At 63.8% G+C, this 22,226-nt stretch overlaps 3 protein-coding genes across 3 annotated transcripts; 1 reads left to right on the forward strand and 2 right to left on the reverse strand.

The window, feature by feature from the left end:
* Positions 1-422: 422 nt before the first annotated feature.
* On the reverse strand, positions 423-5,220 carry PTK6 (protein tyrosine kinase 6). The gene is given in 9 exon segments (XM_065893328.1): positions 423-533; positions 536-629; positions 856-990; positions 2,096-2,282; positions 3,497-3,581; positions 3,583-3,641; positions 4,285-4,360; positions 4,362-4,439; positions 4,975-5,220. Coding segments are annotated over 9 exon segments (1,071 nt in total).
* Positions 5,221-5,906: 686 nt separating this feature from the next.
* FNDC11 (fibronectin type III domain containing 11) lies at positions 5,907-8,479 on the forward strand. The gene is made up of 2 exons (XM_065893329.1): positions 5,907-5,994; positions 7,257-8,479. Exons 1-2 carry the CDS (start codon positions 5,907-5,909, stop codon positions 8,477-8,479), a joined length of 1,311 nt encoding a protein of 436 aa, XP_065749401.1.
* A 316-nt stretch (positions 8,480-8,795) lies between these two features.
* On the reverse strand, positions 8,796-19,578 carry HELZ2 (helicase with zinc finger 2). Its single transcript, XM_065893331.1, is given in 36 exon segments — positions 8,796-8,922; positions 9,275-9,325; positions 10,324-10,496; positions 11,591-11,700; positions 11,925-11,981; positions 12,075-12,133; positions 12,135-12,197; positions 12,248-12,402; positions 12,536-12,555; positions 12,558-12,753; positions 12,793-12,909; positions 13,041-13,148; positions 13,180-13,616; positions 13,619-13,789; positions 13,792-13,836; positions 13,839-14,042; positions 14,045-14,201; positions 14,204-14,304; positions 14,307-14,473; positions 14,475-14,628; positions 14,631-14,906; positions 14,909-15,056; positions 15,103-15,299; positions 15,302-15,518; positions 15,817-16,304; positions 17,003-17,007; positions 17,255-17,300; positions 17,303-17,436; positions 17,478-17,826; positions 17,913-18,002; positions 18,005-18,159; positions 18,161-18,414; positions 18,779-18,886; positions 18,946-19,033; positions 19,035-19,127; positions 19,304-19,578. Coding segments are annotated over 36 exon segments (5,595 nt in total).
* Positions 19,579-22,226: the final 2,648 nt, after the last annotated feature.

Genomic DNA, 22,226 nt, shown 5'->3' on the forward strand with positions numbered 1-22,226 from the left:
AGAGGGCAAAGGGAGTGCAGCCAAAGCCTAGGTCCCCACCACGCACGGCCAGGGAAGCTCAGCCCTGGTCCTGACAGCTGGTGGGCTTTGGGTCAGGACCAGGGACAGGTCCACTCCCTTAGAAGGAGGGGCGACCTGGTTCCTGGAGCCCCAGGGCAGGTGTTGGCTGTGGAGGTCCCAGCACTTTCCAGGAGCTGGTGTCAGGCGAAGGGGCAGTCCCAGCTCCTGGCTGCACTGGGCAACAGGTGGGCCCAGGGCTGCCCGAGCCCCTTCTCGGGAGTGTCCGGTTGATTCTGGGAGCTGTTGGTACCTTCAGTAAATCCTCAGTAAATCTGGGTCAGCCCACTCCCATGATCCGAGGTTGCTCAGGCCCCTCACGAGGGCTGGCCTGGCCTTCAGGCAGTGGCAAGCAGGCGGCCGACTCAGAGCAGGTTCTCGTACCTTCTGAGGCTGCAGAGCTTTTCCCGCAGCCCTTTGTAGCAGGGCCTCTGCTCGGGGTCCCTGTGCCAGCACGAGAGCATCAGCTTGTGTGTGTGGTGGGTGGGCACTCCAGGGGGCAGGGCATGCGGTAGCCCGCCTCTACCCTCAGGAAGGTATGGACATGCCTGTGGCGGGCCGGACAAGAGGGACTAGGGAGGCCAGTGCCGCCCTCCCTCCCGCAGGAAGCCTTGGGCTGTGCCCTCGCCCTCTGCATCCCTGGCACTCACTTCTAACGCCCTCCCTCTGGACGGTGATGCCTGGAAGGCATCAGGCACCCAGTGAATGGTGCAGGGGCCATGTCCAGGTGACGGCCCCCTCCCGCCCTGCCCGCAGTTGGCAACTCTGGGTGCCCAGTACCTGGACAGGGCATCTGACTGACCCCTGCTGGAAATCTCATGGAGGAGAACCCCGAAGGACCAGGTGTCAGATTTGATGGAGTAATGCCCTCGGGAGAGTGCCTCGGGGGCAGTCCACTTGTAAGGGATGCTGTGGTTGGAAGAGGTAGACGTTCTGCGATCAGACACGCTGGGGGCGGGCCTGGGGGCCGCCTGCACCCTCCCTCCCCACAGCATGGACAGGCTCCGGGAGCCCAGTGCTTGGTGGGCAAGTGTGCGGTCGGGACCCACACTGCGTCAGGGCTCCCTGGGACCCGTGCTGCCGGAGCTGAGCAGGCAGAACCCGCCCCAACAGGCCCCGCCCCAGAGGACCAGAGTCGCAAAACCCAGCAGAGAGCTTCCCAGGACAAGGGGCAGAGTTTCTCTAGAAGTGAGCTGCAAGGAGACACCGGGAGGGGCGGTGGGTTAGCAGCCAAGCTGGCGTGACGCTGGGGCCCGCTCGAGGAGCACACTGGAATGGCTGACACTTAGCTCTGGGGCATCACGATTAAAGGAACCCCTCAATTTCTCAGCGTGTGACTGAGAGTCCCGGAGGTGCTGGTATCGCCTGCCTGCTGGGCCAGGCTGAGCATGGAAGCAGGACACTGGGCAAGGGCGAGTGAGGGTTGGGCCCGCTCCCCCCATGCCCTGCCACCTGCGCACCATGCCCTGCTGTGCTGCCCCCAGCCGCTGGGCGCCCGAGCTGGCCCCGTGTAGCTGTCCTCCTGGACTCAGCCAAGTACCTGCACTGCCCTCCCAGGAGCCTCCTGATCCCGTTAAGACCCAGCTCCGGGGGCTTCCCTGGTGGCCCAGTGGTTAAGAATCTGTCTGCCAATGCAGGGGACACGGGTTCGATCCCTGGTCCGGGAAGATCCCACATGCCGCGGAGCAACTAAGCCCATGTGCCGCAACTACTGAGCCTGCGCTCTAGAGCCCGCGAGCCACAACTACTGAGCCCACGTGCCACAACTACTGAAGCCTGCGCGCCTAGAGCCTGTGCTCTGCAACAAGAGAAGCCACCGCAATGAGAAGCCCGCGCACCGCAATGAAGAGTAGCCCCCACTCACCCCAACTAGAGGAAGCTTGCATGCAGCAACGAAGACCCAATGCAGCCAAAAATAAAATAATTTTTAAAAAAAGAAGACCCAGCTTGGGCTCCACAGCCCACATCTCACCTGAGGGCGGGAGGCCCACGGGAACCTCCAGCTCCCGGCACCCTCTGCTCTCCGCCCTCCCCTGGCCCTAACTTGATGAGCCTGCCCAGCCCCAAGTCCCCGATTTTGCAGCTGTTGTTTTCCCCCACGAGGATGTTCCTGGCGGCCAGATCCCTGTGGATGTAATTATGCAATTCCAGGTAGCACATGCCCTCGGCCACCTGTGCTGCAATGCCCACCAGCTCCGAGATGGGCAGGGTTTTCTCATCGGAGTCTGCAGAGGCCAGGGGAGGCCAGCGTGAGTGGGGCCAGCCAGGGCCAAGTCCTCTCTGCAGACTCCTGCACTCAGGGGTGGGGCTGGGACAAAGGGCAGATGGCCTGGTTTAAAATTGGAACTGTGGACCCACTGCATCCCTTGTGGAGGGCTATTAGGTATCAGAGCTACCACAGTCCATACATACCCTTTGGAATTTCCTTTGGGAATCCACACTGAAGCAATAGGAACGCAAAGACGTATGTACAAAGATGTTCATCACAGCGTTATTTACACGGTTAAAAACCTCAAAAGGTTTCAACAGGCACCTGAGTGGACGTGGCACATCCACGTGGTGGTGCACAGACCGTCAGGATTTCATTTCTGATGAACAATTAGTGATACAGGAAACTGCTTGCAATGATCAAGTGAAAAGCACTGCAAATGTTGCCGTATTAAAATATACCCCCCAGGGTGAGATAGGGAGGGTGGGAGGGAGACGCAAGAAGGAGGAGATATGGGGACATATGTATGCATATGGCTGATTCACTTTGTTATACAGCAGAAACTAACACAGCATTGTGAAGCAATTATACTCCAATAAAGATATTAAAATAAATAAAGTATAGCCCCAGATACACACATGTGCATACTGGGTGTCATGTATCCTACGGTGCACGTTTCTTCCTGTTTCAGCGTCTCTGAAATTGGGCTGCATCCACGAATTGGCTGCGACCGTCTGGTTTGGGTGTTTAATGAAACACCGGGGCTTGTCACGGATGATGAGGTCTGCGCAGCAACGAGATACGTGGTGTGTGAGCGCGCGTGTGCGAGTGCGGGTGTGTAAGCATGTAAGCAAACACCAGGAGGAGGGACAGTGCCTTCTAGGAAGAGAGAACAGTGAGAACCACGCCTGTGTGTTCCAGAAGGGGGGGGGGCAGGCCACGCCAAGCGTTCGATTAAAATGGCCTCAGTTCACCGTAGGTGTAGGAATGATGAGTGGCTTTTCTTGTCTTTGTTCTTATCTGTATTTTGTCAAATCCCTGCAATGAACGGATGGTACATTTATCACAAGATATTTTAAATCCTTTCTTAAAACAGAAAAGGCTGATGAGCAATCCCAGGCTGTCTGGTGAATGGCATGCAGGCGGGGGGGGGGGGGGGGGGGGGTTCTTTTTCTTTCTGTGCCTGTTTCCCGTTCCCTCCAGCGGCACGAGTCATTCTGGTCCCCCCACCCCGCAGCAGCTCCAGCAGGCTCCCCTTGGGCAGGAGCTCTGTGATGCTGTACCCAGGGTCCCCCACAGTGCCAGGATGGGCTTGTCCGCGGCTTCTTCATGGCCTGGATCTCCAACTGGAACGTGTGCCGACGCAGAAGCTCAGCTGTCGGGGCAGGCGGGCGGCCTTGCTGGGTGCAGCCCTCGAAGGAGCTGAGCCCCTGTCCCACCCATCCCCCCCCCCCCCCGCCCGCATGCAGCAGCGGCTCAGGAAATGCAGGCGCCCTCCCCGACGCCCCAGCTCCCAAGCCAGGATGCCAGGGCAGACACAGCCTAGCCCCCGCTGTTCACACAAGGGTCCGCTGTGCCCACCAGCTGCTCTCCCCACACCCCAGGGACCACAGACACCCCCATGTGGTTTACGCCTGCCCGAGCCAGCTGTGGAGCTGGGACACCCCCTCCCAAGTGTGTTCCCTCGCACCCCTGGGCCCCTGGTTTCTGAAGTGGGCGATCCCAACCTCTGGTGGGTCCCAAGAAGATTTTAATGAACCTTTTCAGATTTCTAGTGATCTACTTATTTTAATGGATTTCCTTCCATTTATATGAAGAATTTAAAATTCCCTTTTAAGATAAATGCATTTAGATAACAGCATGAAAGGAGAACGCCACCCGGACACTGCGGTAGGTGCCACAGGTGATGCAAGTTAGGGCGGCGAGTGGTTGGCAGGGAGGGCGTCAGGGCCCAGGGCTGCTGGGCTGCCCCACCCCCGTGAGTAAAGCCAGAAGTCCCTGGCCTGGAGCCCGCTCACCTCAGATGATCACCTTGATGGCCACTCGGACCTTGTCCTTCCAGAGCCCTTTGAAGACCTCCCCAAAGTAGCCGGAAGCCCAGCTTCCTGCAGAGTGTGAACTCTTCCCGCGGCCTCTCCCAATCGTCACAGTGGGGCAGGGGCTCCAGCGCACGCTGCAGGGACACGGGGCGGGGGCCCCCATCCTCGGGAAGGCAGCCCCTGGTCTATCCTCAAATGTAGGGCCACGTCCTGCTTGGGAGGGTCCCAGTGTCCGGCACGTGGCCAGGCTCTCCCAGGGACTGCCCCAAGCCTGGCTGACCCCTGCTGTGTCCTGCAAACTAACGCCACCACCACCCCTCCCCCGCACCTGCTCTGGGCCAGCGACACCGGCCTGACTGCCACCCACACAAAACTGCCGTCTGGCTGCTCGCCTGGGCACGTGGCCCGAGCTCCCACCAGCCCAGAGACTCAGGACGCAGCAGGAGCACAGCTGACCTCTAGCTGGCCCAAGGGTGAGAGTGACTGGGCAAAGGAGGACACGTCCCCTGCCCACCGTCCCCCCGCGCCCGGCTCTGTACAACCACGGTTCCCACGTAGCCAGAGTCCCTGGGCTGAGTGTTCCCAGGGGTCCCCCAGCCAGTCAGGGAGTCAGGACCCACACCCACCTCCACCCGAGGGTTTGAGTCCCTGTTGGGGACAGGGGCCTACCTTTCGGCGGGGCGAGGTCAGCCACAGGCCGTGGGACAGGCTCTGGGCCTCGTGGTGGTCCACGAGCTTGGGTAGGTTGGGGAAGGACACAGCCTCGTTGAGGTGCAACTGGCCGTCCTGCCACCAGATCTTGTAGTGGCAAACGGTCTGCTGGTCCCGCACCGGACGGAGGGGACGCTTGTGAACAGGCGCTGAGAGAGGCCCACTGGCAGGGATGGGGCCAGAGATGGCGGAGGTCCAGGACATGCCTGACCCAGAGCAGGAGGGGAGACTGCTCTGCCGCCCAGCCCCTCTCTGTGGGTGGGCCGCAGGGCTGCGGGCGGCTTCCTCTCACCACTTCCCAGGTGCCAGCCTCCCTCTCAACCTTCAGATAGCACCCCCTTTCCAAATAATCCAACTCTTGCGTTTCAGACCCCTAAATAACGACACAACAGCTACAACTTACAGAGTTAGCGCCCAGGGCGCCCACGCACCCCCTCCCAGGCCTGGACCCAGAGGACATCTGAAGGGCGCTTAGCCCGGCAAAGCCTCCTCCCAAGAGTGAGGTTACCGGGAGTGGTGGGCGTGCCCTGGGGGGAGGGGAGCTCAGGGACAGACACCCTATCCTGGAAGGGTCCCCACCACTGACCTGCAAGGGGGTGGAGGCAAGTGGCGTCCTTTGGCTTGAAGAGGCATCCCGGCCGGGGCTCAGGCCGTGACGTTCCCAGGGAAGGGAGCGAAGCCTCTGGACGGTCTGAGCTGAAACCTGGGGGCGGGCCCGGGGGCTGAGACTCGTTGGTTCCTTCAGTCGGGTCCTGGGGCGGGGAGCGAGCCCCGCGCGACCTGCCCGCAGCCCCTCAGGTTGAGGGCGCCCGACCCCCACGCCCTGGGCTCTCCGCCCACCCCGCCCCCACCCCCCGGGGGGCGGGACGTCACAAAGGCCCGCGGTCCCCATGGCAACCCGCGGAACGCCGCGGCGCAAGGCTGGGCACCGCGGCTCAGCGCACAGTCGGCAGCACCGCTCCGCCTGCAGGACGAAAGGCAAGTGGGCGCGGGGAGGCGGGCGGGGGGCTGCAGGGCTAGGGTGGTGTGGCGGAGGTGGGCAGGCGGGCGCGGGTGGGGGTCGTAAGGGGTCTCGGAGGCGAGGAGGGTGTAGGTCCGGGGTAGGGGGGCCAGGACAGGCTTCTTTGGAGGAGTTCACCAGCAGCCCCTCTGCCTTTTCCACCTGAGAGACGGTGGGCATCTGGAAACACCTCGGACCCGGACCTGTAGCCAGGTCTGGAGCTAGAGTTCCCTCCAGAAGCAGCTTGAATCTGCCCCAGGCTCCGGCCACCGCAGGACTTAGGGCAGGAGTCCTGGGTCCTGGTCTCAGTTGCACCTCAGCCCAGATACCCTGTCTGCAGTGCTCAGGACCGGGGTCTGCCACCTCTGCCCCAGGAAGGTCAAGGCCTGGCGTTCGGTGGGGGAGACCACCTTGGGTCCCAGCCTCACTCTGCCCCGTAGCAGAGCAGCCTTGGGTCACTCAGCCTCTCAACTCCCATTTGGATTTCGTCCAGCCCTTGAAGCCACTGAGTCTGTCTCACTGCCCTTGGGGGTGGCTGGGACCTGGGACAGCAGCCGGGGATGCTGGTCCCTTCTGCAAGGAGCCCCAGCCCTGTGGTCAGGGCCTGCCAGCCTGGGAGCACAGCTATGCCCAGCTGTGGGGTGCACTGGCCCCTCCCACAGACACCCAGAGCTGGGAACCCAGGTTGGGGACGGGTGCAGAAGGACACTCAGGCTCCGGGGTCTACGGTGGGCTAGAAGCCTGGACTGAGAGCAAGCTACGAACTGTTCTAGCTTTTCAGGCACCCCACCTGTGAGGCAGGGTAACCATTCAGGGGCTTTTCTCATGGACTCAGTGAGCTCATGGAGGTCCTGAGGCCCCAGGACACAGCAGGGCTCGGTAACCAGGAACTGGCACGTTTACTTCTCAGAGCTGAGGCCGGCAGCCACCCTGCCTCCTGGGCCTGGCCCCGGTCATCTGCTCTGCACCTGTAGTGGGGGGTGGAAGGTGTGCGGGACAGTGGTGTCCCCAGCTGGGGTCTGGTGCTGTTCAGACAGGATCACACCGAATCCTGTCTACAGCTCCGGGGAGCAGCGTGACCCCCTTTCAGACACGGCCGCAAAGCTGGGCAGTGGCTGGGCTTTCCGCACGGGCCGCCCTGGCCCAGAGTCCCCGCCCGTCTCAGCCCTGCCCTGTGTCATCACAAACAACCATCAGTAGAGTGTGTCGTGTTGGCCCCACGGTGTCCGCTTTTCTCTAGACCTGCAGCCTGCTCACCTGGCCCTCCAAGCAGCCTCTTTCCAGAGAGACGAGCCCTCCCCACAAAGTCCTCCCCGCGCCCCCCAGCAGGCTAGAGGGCCCAGCGTGGGGGCCAGTGGGCCTGGAGTAACCCCCACACAAACACTGCCCCGAGTGAGCCCCTGGGTGGGCGGCAGAGGCCGGTCTGACCGTCCCGCTCACACCGGCCCCTCCACCCGCCGCTCCCAGACCGTGAACTTGCAGGTGACAGGCCTGGACCCAGACAGAATGAAGCTGGACAGCCCTCCGTGCCTCCTGGACCAGGAGGAGGTGGGGGAGGCCGGAGATCGGCAGCTGCTAGAGCCCGAGACGTGGCGGACCTACGCGGAGCGCCGTAACACTCTGCGCAAGTTCCTGACCGTGGACCTGAGCCCCCAGCTGCTCGAGCGCCACCACGCCCGCGTGGAGCTCCTCAGGAAGTGCTCCTTCTACATCGAGATCCTCCCCAAGCACCTGGCGCTGGGCGACCAGAACCCGCGGGTGCTGCCCACCACGTTCCAGTTCATCGAGCCCCAGAAGTTCCAGCGCATGAAGAAGGTGGGCGCGACCCAGGCCAAGATCCAGCTCCTGCTGCTAGGGGAGCTGCTGGAGCAGCTGGGCCGCGGCCGCTCTGAGCTGGACGCCCTGCTCGAGTCACCGGACCCTCAGCCCTTCCTGGCGGGCTGGGGGCTCGTGGAGCAGCGGCTGGCAGACCTGTCGGACGTCATGGACAGCTTCCTGGCCACGATGGTGCCAGGGCGTCTGCACATCAAACACCGCCTGGTGTCTGACATCAACGCCACCAAGATCCCCAACCTCCAGGTCACGCTGAGCGCCAAGACGCCCGTCACGTTCGACCGCGAGGAGTCAGTGGCCCACCAGGACTGGGCCAGCCTGCGCTGGTCTGTCACGCTCCAGCCGGCCGCGCCAGAGCAGTTTGAGCTGCGCTACAAGCTGCTGGACCCACAGACACAGCAGGAGCACGTGCGGTATAGCATCACCCCCGTGGCCGCCTACGCCTTCGACGTCCCAAACCTGCTGCCCAACCGCTCCTACGAGTTCACCATCAAGAGGGTGGAGGGCTACACGCTGGTGTACGAGCCCTGGCTGGACAGCCTCACCCTGCAGACCGGGCCGAGGGCCCTTGAAGGGCCCGCCCCCCGGGGGCTGGGCAAGCTAGGCCCGGCCCTGACCACACCTTCCTAGAAATGGTTTTTTAATACTTACGCACTAATAAAGAGGAGTATAAACACGCATAGGCGATTGAAAAAACAAACCTGCTTGCTTATTAAAGGAGGTGGCGGCCACGTGAGCGTTTTTCCTGACTCAGCCCAGCCCGCCCACAAGTCCCTGCCCCCCCCGCTCCTGCTTCCTTTTCTAGGGGGTGCCCCAGGCTGGCCTTTCCAGGACACTGACCCCTGGAGCAAGAAGCCTCGGCCCTGGCACGTAGCTGCCACTGCCAATGAGGAGAGCTGCTCCAAGGCTCTGCCAGGTGGCAGCCCCAGCCCCTCCCCCATCCCCATCACAACCACCAGCTGTGACACCTGGGCACAGGCTCTGGCCACCTTTCCTGCCTCTTACGCTGGGACTCCTCCAGGGAGGGCAATACCCCCAGGTCCTGCGCGGACCCCAGTGGGGGCAGTCGCCACCTGTAGGCACAGATAGGCCCAGTACTGTCAGCCCCAGCTTCATCGAGGCCAGGGGCCCAAGGCCAAAAGGACATTTTGTTGTTATTTTTTAATGAAAATAAAAGTACTCTCTTCTCCCCAAAAGGAGCTGAAGAACCCCCATTGCGAGGTGGGTTAGGGTCCTAGCAAGGGAGCCTGGTAGGGTAACCCCCCCCCAGACCCACACAAATGCATACCTCCTGTTGGCGGGGGGGCCTCCCTGCAGCCCATCGCCCCTCCCCACCCGCTCCTGGTGTCCAGCCCCAGACGGGCGACCTAGAGAGTCTGTCCTTGCCCGCCAGTGTGCCCCCAGCTCGGCCAGCAGCCCGCTCACTTCCTGAAGGCGACGCAGTCATCGGCATCTACCTGCTCCAGCAGCTTGGCCCTTCGGGTCCAGGGGGGACAGCACCGTGTACCTTGGCTACGGCCGAGGAGGACTGTCCACGGGAAAAGGCCAGAGCCGCCCTCAGTACACTGCCAACCAGCTTTCCGTACGCACACAGTAATGATCACTAGGACAGCAGGCCCCTGAGAAGATAAGGTGTGGCCGGGGCCAGGGGTCAGGAACAGGGCCCCTCCCCCACTGAGAAGCGGTTTGGTGAGGCGGGGACCTTAACTGGGTCAGAAAGGCCCAGCACCACGCACCCCAGCTATGGCCAGTGTCCTCTGCAGGGTTGGTATGGTCTCAGCCTGCAGCTCCCCTCCCAGGCCTCTCCAGCCACCTGCGTGCGGTTGTATGCCACCCAGGGGGTCCAGCCACACTGTCATGCTATCTGTGGCATCGCGTGGCTATGAGGGGCTCCCTCCTGGATGTCCTGCAGATGGAGTTGTCCCACGGCTCCCGGGGGTCCCGGGCGGAGTCATTGTGCTTTTGCTCCAAGGAAATGTCCGGAGCAGCAGAGACTGGGGCATGGCAGAGACAAGTCTGGGGAGGGGCGAAGGGCAGGAGAGGCGAGGGGACCAGAGATGTGGGTCTGTGCTGGGCCACACTGATCCAGAGACCCGCACGCTGGGGTGAGGGCTCGCCAAGGGAGCTGCCCGTGGGTGCTGGGGCCTGGCACGCCGTCCGAGGAACTTCGGGGTTGGCGCTTCCCTCCCCTGGCCCCGCCTCGCGACCTCCCCGGGTAAGGCGGTGCCACCGCAGGTACCCGGCTGCGGACGGCTCCGAAGCGCCCTCCCGGTGTGGCCGTGGAGGCCGGGGCACAGGTCCGCGTCCGCCCCACCCCATCGTGCCCGCGGCTTTATGCCTCGCTGGCCTCTCTCTCATCTGGACTCGTTCGCTGCCTGGCACACACGGCCGCAGGCTTCAAATCGCGCCTGAGACTTAAAAGCTTGGCCCTCACCGCGACGAGGCCCCGCCCTCCGCCCTGCCCTCGGCCCCACCTCGCAGCTGTCTGACCGCGGTCCAGCCGGGGCTTCAACACCTCTTCCTCCCGGAAGCCCTCCCTGACTCCAGGTTGATGACAGCCTGGCTCCCTGCCTCGGGGCATCTGCTCCTTCTCTGTTCTGGCGCTTTTCCGGGAGACCCTAGAATTCCCCATGCCTTTGTGGCTGCCCTAAAAGAGAAGTGCCCTTTGGAGCAGGGCCCCCCGGGCTGTCGCCACTGCACAGAGGCCATGGGGAAGTGGAATTGCACTGAGAGCGGTTTCCAAGGTCAGAGCTGCCTCGGGAAGGGCTGGGGTCGGGGGCAGAGGTTTCCACAGAAGGCAGGACAAAAATGCACCCTGAGGGGCAGGTGAAGGTCCTCAATCCTGCAAAGAAATGCACACCCGGTCAGGTTGTCCCAAAGGCCCTGACCTGGGAGCAGGCCTGAGGGTGTGAGGGGGGCTGCAGAAATCTGGGTGGAGCACATGACAGCCACCTGGGGCACCTCCATCACAGCCCTGCACCCCCGCAGGGGTCTTGTCATCTGATTCCCCTCTCAGGGCACCAGCCCCTGAAGGACACAGGGCTGTGGGTCTGAGTCAGACGGGGCAGTGGTGGCAGAGAAAAGGCCACCTTTTCCAGGGAGGCCTCCTTGAGTGTGGGCTGAGGACCCTGTTCCAGTAAAAGACACTGGCTTTTGGTGTATTTTTTTTTAAATGGGACTTCCCTGGTGGCGCAGTGGTTAAGAATCCACCTGCCAGTGCAGGTGACACGGGTTCGATCCCTGGTCCGGGAAGATCCCACATGCCGCGGAGCAGCTAAGCCCGTGTGCCACAACTACTGAGCCTGTGCTCTAGAGCCCGCGAGCCACAGCTATTGAGCCTGCGTGCCACAACTACTGAAGCCCACGTGCCTAGAGCCCGTGCTCCGCAACAAGAGAAGCCACCACAATGAGAAGCCCGCACACCGCAATGAAGAGCAGCCCCCGCTCGCCGCAACTAGAGAAAGCCTGCGCACGGCAATGAAGACCGAACGCAGCCAAAAATAAGCAAATAAATAAACTAAAAAAAAAAAAATGAAGTGAGCCCCACAGACGGCACCCCGTGTGGGTAGGGACGGCCAGAGACCCAGGAGCAGCCCTGACACGACTCCCTTTCTGACCCCAAACCTTCCCAGGGACACCAGGTCTCGTGCTGGGCCAGGACCCCCCCACCCCCAAGATGCTCCCTGTCACCAATGTCCCAGCACCGCAGATCAGCAGGGAGGGTGGGATCACAGACCCTACCTCCTTTCTCCCAAGTTTGTGCACCAGGTGCGGCCTGGCCTGCTCCCAGCCCTGGAGAAGCCAAGACAAGGAGGTGGTGACTGTGTCTGGCCGCGCCAGCTCCGTGATCCCTGCTCAGTCAGGCGGGTGCGGGCGGCTGGGAGGTGGCCGGCAATGAGCACTGAAAGCACGTGGGATCCTGCTGAGAGGGGCCCCCCCAGGCAGCAGCAGCAGAGGGCTCTCCCTCGTTGTCCTGGCAGCCTGAGGGTGGTGGGCGGATGGGGTCTCCAGGAAGACACGACGGCCCCCCGGGACCTGCAGGAGGCAGGCAGCACCAGACCGCGCTGGGTCTCACGGGTGTCCAGGGGTCCACTCCAGAGCGGGCAGCAGCAGTGCGGGAGGAGCTGGTCTCCTGCCAGTGGGGGGAGGGTCCGTGGAGGCCCCCACCGAGTGCCCCTTCGCCCCGGGGAGCGGCCCCAGCCCTCCCTCACCTAGCAGCGCTTACCGATGACGCAGAGCGCCTCCTGGGCCCAGGAACTTTTCAGCCAGCTCCTCGTGCCACGGGTCCAGGCCGCTCTCCAGGCAGGCGCAGATGGTGCTCACCAGGGCGTCGCGCCGCTCGCTCCCCGGTGGGGGCTGGGGGGCGTGGTGAGGCCCCTGCTGCCGCCAGCCTCACCCTGTCTCTGGGTGGCGGAGCACACGGTCACGCCGGTGACACCAGCTTCCTCGAGTCTCTTTCTGATCTCCGACACCTGGGCATGGTAGGGCTCGAGGATGGCGATGTCCTCGGGGTCCACTGTCCCTCTCAGGGTCAGCTGTTTGGTGATGCAGACCTGAGGGACCAGGGGGTGCGGGTGAAGCCAGCCCTGGTGCCTGTCACGCCCTGGGCTCCTTCGACGCCTCTGCCTCCCCCGCCAGGGAGCCCTCCCTGTGCGAAGGGGAACAGGGAAGGTCCGGCCGTGACACCACAACTGCCGCCTGCTCTTGTTGGCCTTGGAATCCTTGCCCCCTTGGTCCGTCAACACCAGCAGGCTGTCCTCAGGGCTCCACACATCGCCAAAGATGACAGAGCAGCCCTCCTTGTTCAAGTGGCCCGGGATGCTGGGCGGCTGCCTCAGGCCCTGCCACGTCTTTAATTTCTTTTTGTAGAACTCCACAGAAGGGAAAGCAGAGACGCCCTCGTGCTGTAAGGCAAGTACGTGAGCCAGGGTCCAGCTGCTCACCATGCAGTACTGCGTGTCCGGTGGGAGGGCGCCCCTGTGCTCCCTCTCGAACAGAGACCCGTCCAGGCCCAGGTTTTGCAGCTGCTCATTCTTGACCACAGGCCGCAGCTGAACCACCTGGAGAGACAGGCAGGCACGGTCCTGACCCCCACGGCCGTCACCGCCCCACCATGAAGCTGCACCCCGGGCGGGAGGCCACACCCGGTGACATCTGCCCAAGCACCGAGCTCACTGCTCGCCTCACTCACTTTAGCCTGTGAGAAGCTCACCAGCAGGATGAGGGTCTTGGGCTCAGTGGCCGTGCCCACCTCGTCCACGAGGATCTGCCGGACGTCCAGGTCCTTGAGGCCGGCGGAGGCTGCACGCGACATGGGGCACGTGGCCCGAGAAGCAGGCCCCTGGCTGATCTACGTGCTCCAGTCAAAGGCCGAGGCCAGGCGCCACGGTCCACAGCTGCAGGGCCGGCGCCAGGAGCCCACACTGCAGGGTGGCACTGAGCCGCAGCTGCAGCCTATCCCCGTTGCCCAGCTCCTTCTGGCGCGCCTGACCCGGCTCCCGAGGCCTGGGCTCCGTGGCGCCCTGCTCCTGAACCGGGCAGCTTCCTCGGGCAGGCGCTGCTCCTTCGCTAGCTTACAAGGCAGCATCCACGGGACGTGTGTGGGCATCAAGCAGGGTGCCAGGCAGCAGGGGGCACGGCCCAGCCACCTGCGCCGAGTAAATGCGGCACCGCCGCCACATAAGCCGCAGCCCCGGGCAGCTCCCCAGGCCGTGGGCGTGCTCGGCCAGCTGCGGGCAGTGGTAGTGGACGGGGCAGGGGTCCGGTCCCACAGGGCCCTGAGCCTGTAGCGGTTGGGTGCAAGCTGCCACCTCACAGGCGTGACCTTTGCTGTGGACTCGTCATCCACCAGGAATGCGGCCACCAGGCTGGTGAACTAGACCCTGTACTCCCTGCCCATGACGTGGGCCGCGCGGAAGCCGAGCGGGCTGTCCTCGTCCGCTGCTTGTAACGGCAGCTGTCCTGCAGACGGCGCTGACACAGCACTGGGCGAAGTGGCACGCGGCTGCCATGCAGGCGTCCACGGAGTCCAGGCAGGCCTCCTCTTAGGACGGCTGGTGGTCAGAGCGGATCACGGAGGGCACAAAGGGCAGACTCTTGAGCCGGTCGCTGTCCTTCTCCACCGTCAGGAACAGGGAGGTGGTCAAGTGGTCCCGGCCCAGCAGGAGGCTCAGCGCTTCCCGGCAGAGGCTGGTGGCAGCACGTGCACCGGCTCCCGGTCAGGGGCGTAGAGTGTGCCGCCCCGCCTACCGGCCTCCACGTCTAGTGCCCCATCCCTGGGCACACAGCTGGCTCCGTCGACGATGTGCACGGCCACCTCGTACGTGGGGCCCAGGCCCCGGACGCTAAGGGCGCGTCGTCCAGGTTGCAGGTGCCCTGGGCGTCCACGGTGAAGATCAGGAAACGCTGGCACTCCTCCCAGCAGCTGGGCACCCGGCTTAGCTCCGCGTGGCAATCTGCAGCGCCTCGGAGACCAAGGCTGGGTCGGATGAGGCTCCCCACTTCAGCCCATGTTCCAGCTCTGGAATTCGGAGACTCTGCTCCCAGGTGGTGGCCTTGGGCAGCACCTTCAGGACGCCGCCCAGCAGGTAGTAGAAGCACTGCCGCCACAGGCCTACGCGCTCAGAAGAGCCAGCGGCGCCGGGCCTCCGCCGAGACCTGCTCCTACCCCACGTGCTGCCCATGGCCCTGCAGGAGGCGGTAGACGGGCACCCGCAGCGGGTCCTTCAGCCCAGGCACAAAGGTCTTGGTCACAGAGCCATCGCCGGGGGTCACGACGCGGGGTCCCACTCGTCCACGCAGCACACAAAGGCCAGCTGGCGGCAGCCCCTCCAGAACACGCTCACCACGTGGCCCAGCGGCTCTGTGAAACCCTCACTGTGGACCTTCACCCGCACCTCGTCCCCCGCGAAGGCCATCCCGTGGTGCAGGCGGCCCTTGACCTGGATGGGGCCGTGGTGCTCATCGCCCGGTGGGATGGCGGTCCCCCGCTCGAAGGTCTCCTGCTGCAAAGTGCAGCGGTGGTACCGTGTGCGATGCCCGCGAAGCAGTTCTGCGGTGTGGCCCGTGGCAGGTTCACATACTGCTGCATCGGCCAGGGGGACAAGGGCCTGGCGAAGGTGTCCAGCAGCCCGTCCTCCCAGACGGCCACGGTCACACTCCGGGTCCCATCCAGGAGCTCCCGCAGGGTGGAGCTGTCGGCGCAGGGCTCCCCCGCCCCTCCTCTGGGATGGGTCCCCGGCCCCCGCTGCCACAGAGCTCTCTGCTCGTTGGGCCCAGTGCTGCCTCTGGACCAGGCTCTGCTCCACCCGCCCCAGAGACAGGGCCCCGGGGCGGATGCTGCGATGCTCTACGCACGCACCGAGGAAGCTCGTCCAGAGCTGGCTGCAGGCCCCGAGGGAGCGGAGGGCCACGGCGTCACCCACGGCCACCACCTGGGACTGGGCACGGTGACGCTGTTGAGCATGGGAGCGTCCGTGAAGAGCTCCAGGGCAGGTGCCCCCGGGCTCAGCAGAGGCTCCGGTGGGCGTGTACCATGGTCAGCACCACCACCCAGAAGGGTGGGTGCCCACTTCCCCAGCACCAAGCACCCACCTGGCAGGATCTCCAAGCTGCACACAGAGACCCGGCCCAGGTTCCTCTTCCTCAGCTCCTGCCTCAGCGTGCCCACCTGGGCACACACGGCCAGGTCAGCAGGCCCGGGTGAGCTCTCAGTGTGCAGTGAGGGGCCCCAAAAGCACAGCGGCCCCGACGAAAACGGGATCCTGGCCCCCACGCCCTGGGAGGTGAATCCCTCAGCCCCTCGTACAGAAGAGGAAACTGAGACCGAGGAGGCCCAGCCTGGGGGCACACAGGTCCACCAGGCCATGGGGCGGGGAGGCGGTGCCCTGTCCTCTGCCAAGCTTCCCCACTGGGAGTGGGGGAGGGAGGCTCTCCCGGGCATCCGGGGCTACCCGGGCACTGCCTACCTGAGCACCGTGGGACACAGCGCAGATGGCCCTCTGCTCCCGGGCGCCCCAGCAGTGGAGCCAGGTGTCACAGGCCTCTTGCACCTTCTCCATGACCTGCAGGACCTCGGCCGTGCTCAGCCAAGCTGTCGTAGACATGTCGTGCTCCGGGCTGCCCGCCACGTGGCAGAAGGCGAGAGGGTAGTGCTGGGGGTGGAGCAGGATCTTGCCACTGGCGTGGATGGGGCTGCCCCTGGCCACGTAGAAGTGGCAGGAGACAAAGCTGACGATGACCTCGGTGCAGCGGTAGTTCCCGTGCAAAGTGGCGTGGCCCCTCTCGGCAGCCATGTGCGTCTCCTCTCGGCAGTCCTTGGTCAGGCAACAGTAGCGCAGCGTGGCCGCGTCTGTCTGGCTCAGTGGGCAGCCCGTGTCCATCACCCAGAGTGGAGTGGCCTTGGGGTGACCGCTGCCGACATGGCTGTGGAAATGCTAGGCGATATAGATGTCTGCTGCCACGCGGGGGGCAGGGAGAAGAAAGGCCATGAGGGCCTCAGCAGCTGCCTGCTGAAGCACCTACTGTGCGTCCAGCCCTGAATTCAAATGGACACCAGAATTCAAGCGAGGCGGTCAGACCCCTCCCTGCACTGGCCCCCACGGGGCTCAAATGTCAGCAGTGGGGACAGACCCAGAGAAACAGGACGGTCGGAGCCTGAGGAGAAATGGGCAATAGCAGGGCATCGGGGTGGTGGGGGAGGACGTGAGGGAGGAAGAGAAGGGCACAGTGGGGGCCAGGCAGCTGGGGATAACCCTGAGCCATGGGGGGGCAGCAGCCAGGGCCTCGCCCCCCAGCCCCTCAGGCGCCCAGGACCCGCACACCCGGAGGACATGCCGGAGCCCTGCCCCACTCGGACCCCTGGGCCCCCAGGCCTGCTGGGACTCAGCCCCGGGCAGAGACGGGGAGACCCTAAGCCTGAGCAGCTGCCAGTGTCGGAGAACTGAGATGCTTTTGGCCAAATGGAACCTCACAGTAAAGTGAAGAATCTGTTTCTTCAAAAAACACCCAAGTCTCGCCCCAGGAAATGCTGGGCGGGCCAAGCCACACCCCTGCCCACCACCCTGCCTGGCCCAGGGCCTCTGTGGAGGCACCCACGGCCCAAACGGAGACCGGGCAATGGGGCTGAAGCACAGATGTCCCCTGTCCTCAGGCCAGCACTGACAACTGTCGGGGGCGTCCCGAGGATGAGTGACTGGGACCGGCCCCAGGGGCTGTGCTGCCCCCCCGGCCCAGCCCCCATCCTCTGATGTGCTGGAACCAGCCGCCCAGGCCTCCAGTGACCCCAGGAACAAGCAAGAGCCCCAGACCCCAGGTGCCCCTCTTGTCCTGGGGTGAGGCCATCACAGCCGCGTGTGCCTGGCCCGGCGAGCAGGTGGTGGGCGTGCCTGAGTGGCTCTGGCTCACCTGTTAGTGTGCGTACAGATGAGCACCTTGGTGTGGGGCTGGCGGGGACCTCCAGGGAGGCCATGGCCAGTGTGTAGGTCCCGCGTGTGTCACAGGGGCCGCAGATCAGCGGCGGGGCGGTGGGCTGCGTGCCCCCTGCGCTGGTCCCCGTGACGACCGCCACGGGCAGCTTCTGCCTGCTGCTGCCGGGCGGAGGGCAGGGCACAGGGCAACGGCCTGGTGCCAGTGAGGGAGGGCCAGCGGGTCCATCTGGAACTGTACTTCTAAGATCCGCCTGGTCTCGGGCTGCAGCCCCAGGGATGCGCAGTAGTGGGCGGGCGGCAGCAGCCACAGCGTCCGCTCTGAGCTGGCCCGGGTCTCCACGGGCGCCTCAAGCACCCCGAGGTCAGGTGCAGGCACGGGGGCCACGAGGGCTGTGCTGACCACTCAGCTCAGCAGAAAGCCCTTGTCCGTGTCTGGCACCAGGGAGGGGATGGGCGCCTGCGCGTACAGCGCTCCCGGTGGCGGGAAGTGGATGCCCAGGGCTGGCGTCTCCAGCGCCGTCTTCAGGGATACCGGCCTGAAGGTTCGGCCTGGTGGGGAGGTCACGGGTCAGCTGGCCAGAGCCGCGGCCCAGCCGGCCCCTCCACGCCCCCACCTGCTCGCCTGCCCCTACCACTTGGCCACCAGCTGCTCAGAGCCGCCTCCTCCTCGTAGAGACACTGGTGCAGCCTCTGCCGATAGCTGGCGGCGGAGATGGGCCCAGGTCAAGGCCACCAGGACAGAGCTCCAGGCCCAGAGCAGGCACCTTGTACGTGGCCATCAGGGCTGCCTGCTTGGCCGTCCTCTCCACACCAGGCCCCACGTGGCCGTTGCCAGTGTGCCAGCCCCTCGGGAAGGCCAGGCGTCCCCCAGAGCCCCCAGGAGTGCACCTCGCCCAGCTGCAGCTCCAGCTTCCTCAGCAGCACTGCCCAGTGGCTGAAGTGGAAGACCACCCACTGCTGGACGGCGCCGAAGCAAGAGCTCTGCACACGCACCGCAACCCGGAACTGGGCTGGGGAGCTGGGCGTGCAGAAGCACTTCCCCAGCATGAAGACCTGGCCCGGAGAGGGGCTGGGGGCCACCCGTGAGAAGTCTGCTCCCGGCGCCTGCTTGAGCAGGGCCACGTGTAGCAGGGGTGCCTGGGGGAGAAGACGATGGTGAGGTGACCCCTGAACCCTGTCCCAGCCGTCAGGGCCCAGGTTGGTGCACAGAACACTCCCTCCCCTCCTGCTTCCGGGCTGTGACACCAGCAGGGTCCTTGGCCTCTTTGAACCTCTGAACCTCGGGGCTCCCTCTGCAAAATGGGGTCACTGAGCCCCTGTGGACGCTGAGCGAGGTGATGGTGCTGTGTGGAGCCCTCAGGGTGACCAGCCTGGCCCCTCCTTCTCTGCACCAGACACCCCCCAGAATCACCCCGCAGGGCAGCCTAATCACAGCCTCAGGAGAGGCTACTGCAGAGCCCAGACCTCAGCTGACCCACCCCTGGCCGTGCTGACCCCTCACCTCAGAGTGGATAGTGAAGGTCCAGGCGTGCCGAGTTTGCTTCTCCTGGGCCTGATGCGCCAGGGGCTGGTTGCAGTGCATAGATACGCCTTCAGCGGTCTCAGCCAGCTGCGCGGGGGAGCCTGGCCCCAGCCCTGCCCCCAGCCACTCTCTCAGCCTCCACTTACCACCAGGACCTCACTGCGGCTCCGCTGGTATTCGGCCAGCGGCCGGGCCTGGTAAGGCACCAGCCCCTCCCGCCAGGCTGTGCTCCCTCAACGCCACCGTCCCGGTGCGCTGGGTCCACTCCTGCAGCTCCCGTTCTGAATGTGCCTTGGTGCACACGTCCCCGAACTCACGGAGGTTGGGCCTGGGGGGCGGGGGAGGGGGCAAGAATAAATTCTGCAAGACAGCGCCTGGCACAGGCAGCTTCCCTAGACCTCCCTTCCCCACCCCTCAGAGGCTGAGGAGGTGCTGGCCACACAGAGGGGACAGGGAACCCTGGTTCAAGCTGAAGGTGGGTGCATCCCACCGCCCCATCCTTACCTTGGACAGAGCTCCAGCGTGGAAAGCCCAGTAGGCAGGCTGCAGCGCTTCCAGGGCACTGTCATGTCTAAGGCCAGCATCTGTGTATGCTCTAGGGAGGAGCAGCGGTTCTCGAAGGCCTCCCTGGAGCCGCAGGTGGCCCGGCAGGTGGGGCAGCACAGCTGGACTCCGGGGGGCTGGCCGTGGGGGTCTGTGTGCTCGTCCCCAGTGAGGGCACGCGGCGTGAGCAGCTCCTTGTGATGGAGACTCAGCTCTTCAGCCTCCCACACGGCCATCTCCACGGCGCGGTGGTTGCCCCCGCATCAGGACGCCCCCTGCCCGCACGGCCACCCTCGCCCCACAGACTTGCGGAAGGCCAGCGGCTGGCCGTGCGGGAGACGTGGCCACACCTCCACACCTTGCGGCTTCCGGCGGCCCTGGTGCTCACGAGGGAAAGGAGAGAGGGGCAGGCTCCGTGCCTGGGGCAGCCGCCCCGGGAGCCCACGGGGCTGAGGTGTGGCGGACGGCGCTGGAAGCGTGTAGAGCGGAGCTGGAGGAAGCGACCCCCATCTCCGCGTGGATGGCCTCAGCCAGGCGCACAGCTCACCCCGGGCCTCGCTGCCCGGCACCCGGGTCTTCAGCCTCAGACAGCTGCTGCAGTGCTCACAGTCAAAGGTCCAGACCAGCGCCTCCTCGGGGCTCCTGGCAAAGGGGTGCTGGTTGTGGTGGCGCCGGCAGCCGAGCCCCGGCTGCAGGAGCGGCAGACCTGGCCGCGTGAGCCGCGGGATCGTGGGCAGGTGGTCTGCCTCACACCGCACCCTGCTCCTGGCGGCTGGCTTCAGGCGGGCCAGCAGGATATCTTGCAGCAGCTGTGCTCCAGCCTGCTCAGGAGCTGAGTCTTTTCCATCAAGCCACTGGGTGCAGCGGAAGCAGCCCAGACGCAGGTCCACCTGGGCACGCAGGCCAGCCAGAGATAGCTCCTCGGCGGCTTTGCGACCCTGGCAATGCCATCTCTGATGCTGGCCTGGCTCTGTGGGGTGGTATCTGAGGCTCAGCTGGTTCTCTGCACTGTTCACCTGCGATGAGAAATCTGGGACAAGAGGACCGAGGGGCCGTGCACACCGGGCAGGGGCTCGGACACACTCTGCCTCTCCCACGGGCAAGGGAACTGACGGCGACACAAAGGTGATGTTTTAAAAGGAAATGGAGCGTCAGCCCTGAGTCAGAGAACCCACCGCTCCAAAGTGAAAACTTGAGCCCACCTCCAGCAGGGGACCAGCGGTGCGACCCCAGCCCGGGTTGATGGCCATAAACAGGGGTGGCTGGAGCCAGGTCAGGACCAGAGTCCAGAGATTACTGACTCTCCCCTGAGCGATTGTGCCTCCGGGTGACTCAAACGTCTGAGTGTGGAAATTACCTCATGCCCCCCACTCCACCGCCCCCTCCCCCAGTACCAGGGCCGCCCCCAGACCACAGCGGTCTCTCCGCCCCTGGGGTCGCCCCGCCATCCCTCTGCTGGTCCACGGTGGGAGAGCCCCTGGGTCTCTGTGCAGAATTCCAGTCAGGCCCCGCGGGGGTCGCCGGAGGGCAGGGAGAGTGTGATCCTGGGCAGTTTGCTAAAAGGGCTGCAGGTTTGCGGGGAGAGAAACCCAGAAAAACAGAGCATGTGGAAAGGTGCTCCCAGCAGAGCTGGTGGGCGGCCCCCACCCAGGAAGGGGCCCTTTCCTCAACGGCACCAGCCAGCCTGGGTGGGAGGGGACCTGCCCTCTAACCCGGGGAGACTCTGAGGTTATATCTACCCCCCTAAAATCCACCAAAGATGTCTGGCCTGTGCCAGGCATCACCCACCATTACTTGCCGTGACCTCATCCAGCCTCACCTCCTAGATTGTAGAGCTGCCTGGACAAGGGGAGCGCCAGCCGTGCAACCAGCAGATACGGGGACGTGTCAGGGACCCCGTGCTCCTCCTGGCTCTCCTGGGAGACGCCGGAGTCAGACGCATCTCTCAGCTCCACCACAGAGACCCCCAGACTGTGCCACCAGTTAACCACTCCCACCGTGCGGTAATAGGCAGTGAGACGAAGTGGTTATGACTGTTTTAAGCCACCACCTTTTGGGGTGCTGTCTTGCACAGCAACAGATGACTGATATACCAACACCCACCCTCCCACAGAAAGCCCATCCACGTCCACCCATGTGAGCGTCCTGCTGGGAGGGGCGGCAATGGAAGATTCCCGTTAAGTCAGGAAGTTGGCCGAGTGCCATGAATTGTCATGTCAGGAGCCTCAACGTATACAAAACATCCAGCTCCAGGAAAACATTCCAAACGTAACAGCAGAAACAGAAGACCCCTGGGTGAGCCTAACAGTAAATACGCAAGAGAACTGCAGGTTCCCGAGAGCCGCAATAGAACGCCTCTGACCCTGGGATGGATAAAGCGATGCAACACGACTGCTGCTGTCAACCCTTCCTAAATGGACCTAAGAGTTTAATGCAGTTCCCGTAAAAATGCTCAGACGAATTAGAGGGCAGATAAGCTGATTTTATTTTATTTTTTTATTTTTATCTTTTTAGTGTTTATTTATTTATTTGGCTGCTCTGGGTCTTAGTTGCGGCGTGCATGTGGGATCCAGTTCCCTGACCAGGGATCGAACCCGGGCCCCCTGCACTGGGAGCCCAGAGTCTTACCCACAGGACCACCAGGGAAGCCCCTGATAAGCTGATTTTAAAGTTCATTTGGAAAAGCACAACATAAACAAACAAGAATAGGCAGGAAAATTATTACAAAGACGAGAACTAGGAAACTGAAGGAGAGAGAACACTCCCCAATTCAGCATTACCCTGATACCGAAGCCAGATGAGGACGCCACAGGAAAAGACAATTACAGACTGATAATACCCCTGACGAAGACAGACGCACAGATTCTCAGCAAAACATTAGCAA

Source organism: Phocoena phocoena, chromosome 15 (genome assembly GCF_963924675.1).
Source record: "Phocoena phocoena chromosome 15, mPhoPho1.1, whole genome shotgun sequence".
Classification (NCBI taxonomy): Eukaryota; Metazoa; Chordata; class Mammalia; order Artiodactyla; family Phocoenidae; genus Phocoena; species Phocoena phocoena.

Coding starts and splice junctions, on each gene's coding strand:
- FNDC11 (XM_065893329.1), top strand. CDS start 5,907: ATGGCAACCCGCGGAACGCCGCGGCGCAAGGCTGGGCACCGCGGCTCA. Junction 5,995..7,256: donor CTCCGCCTGCAGGACGAAAG/GCAAGTGGGCGC, acceptor GCTTTTCTCTAG/ACCTGCAGCCTGCTCACCTG.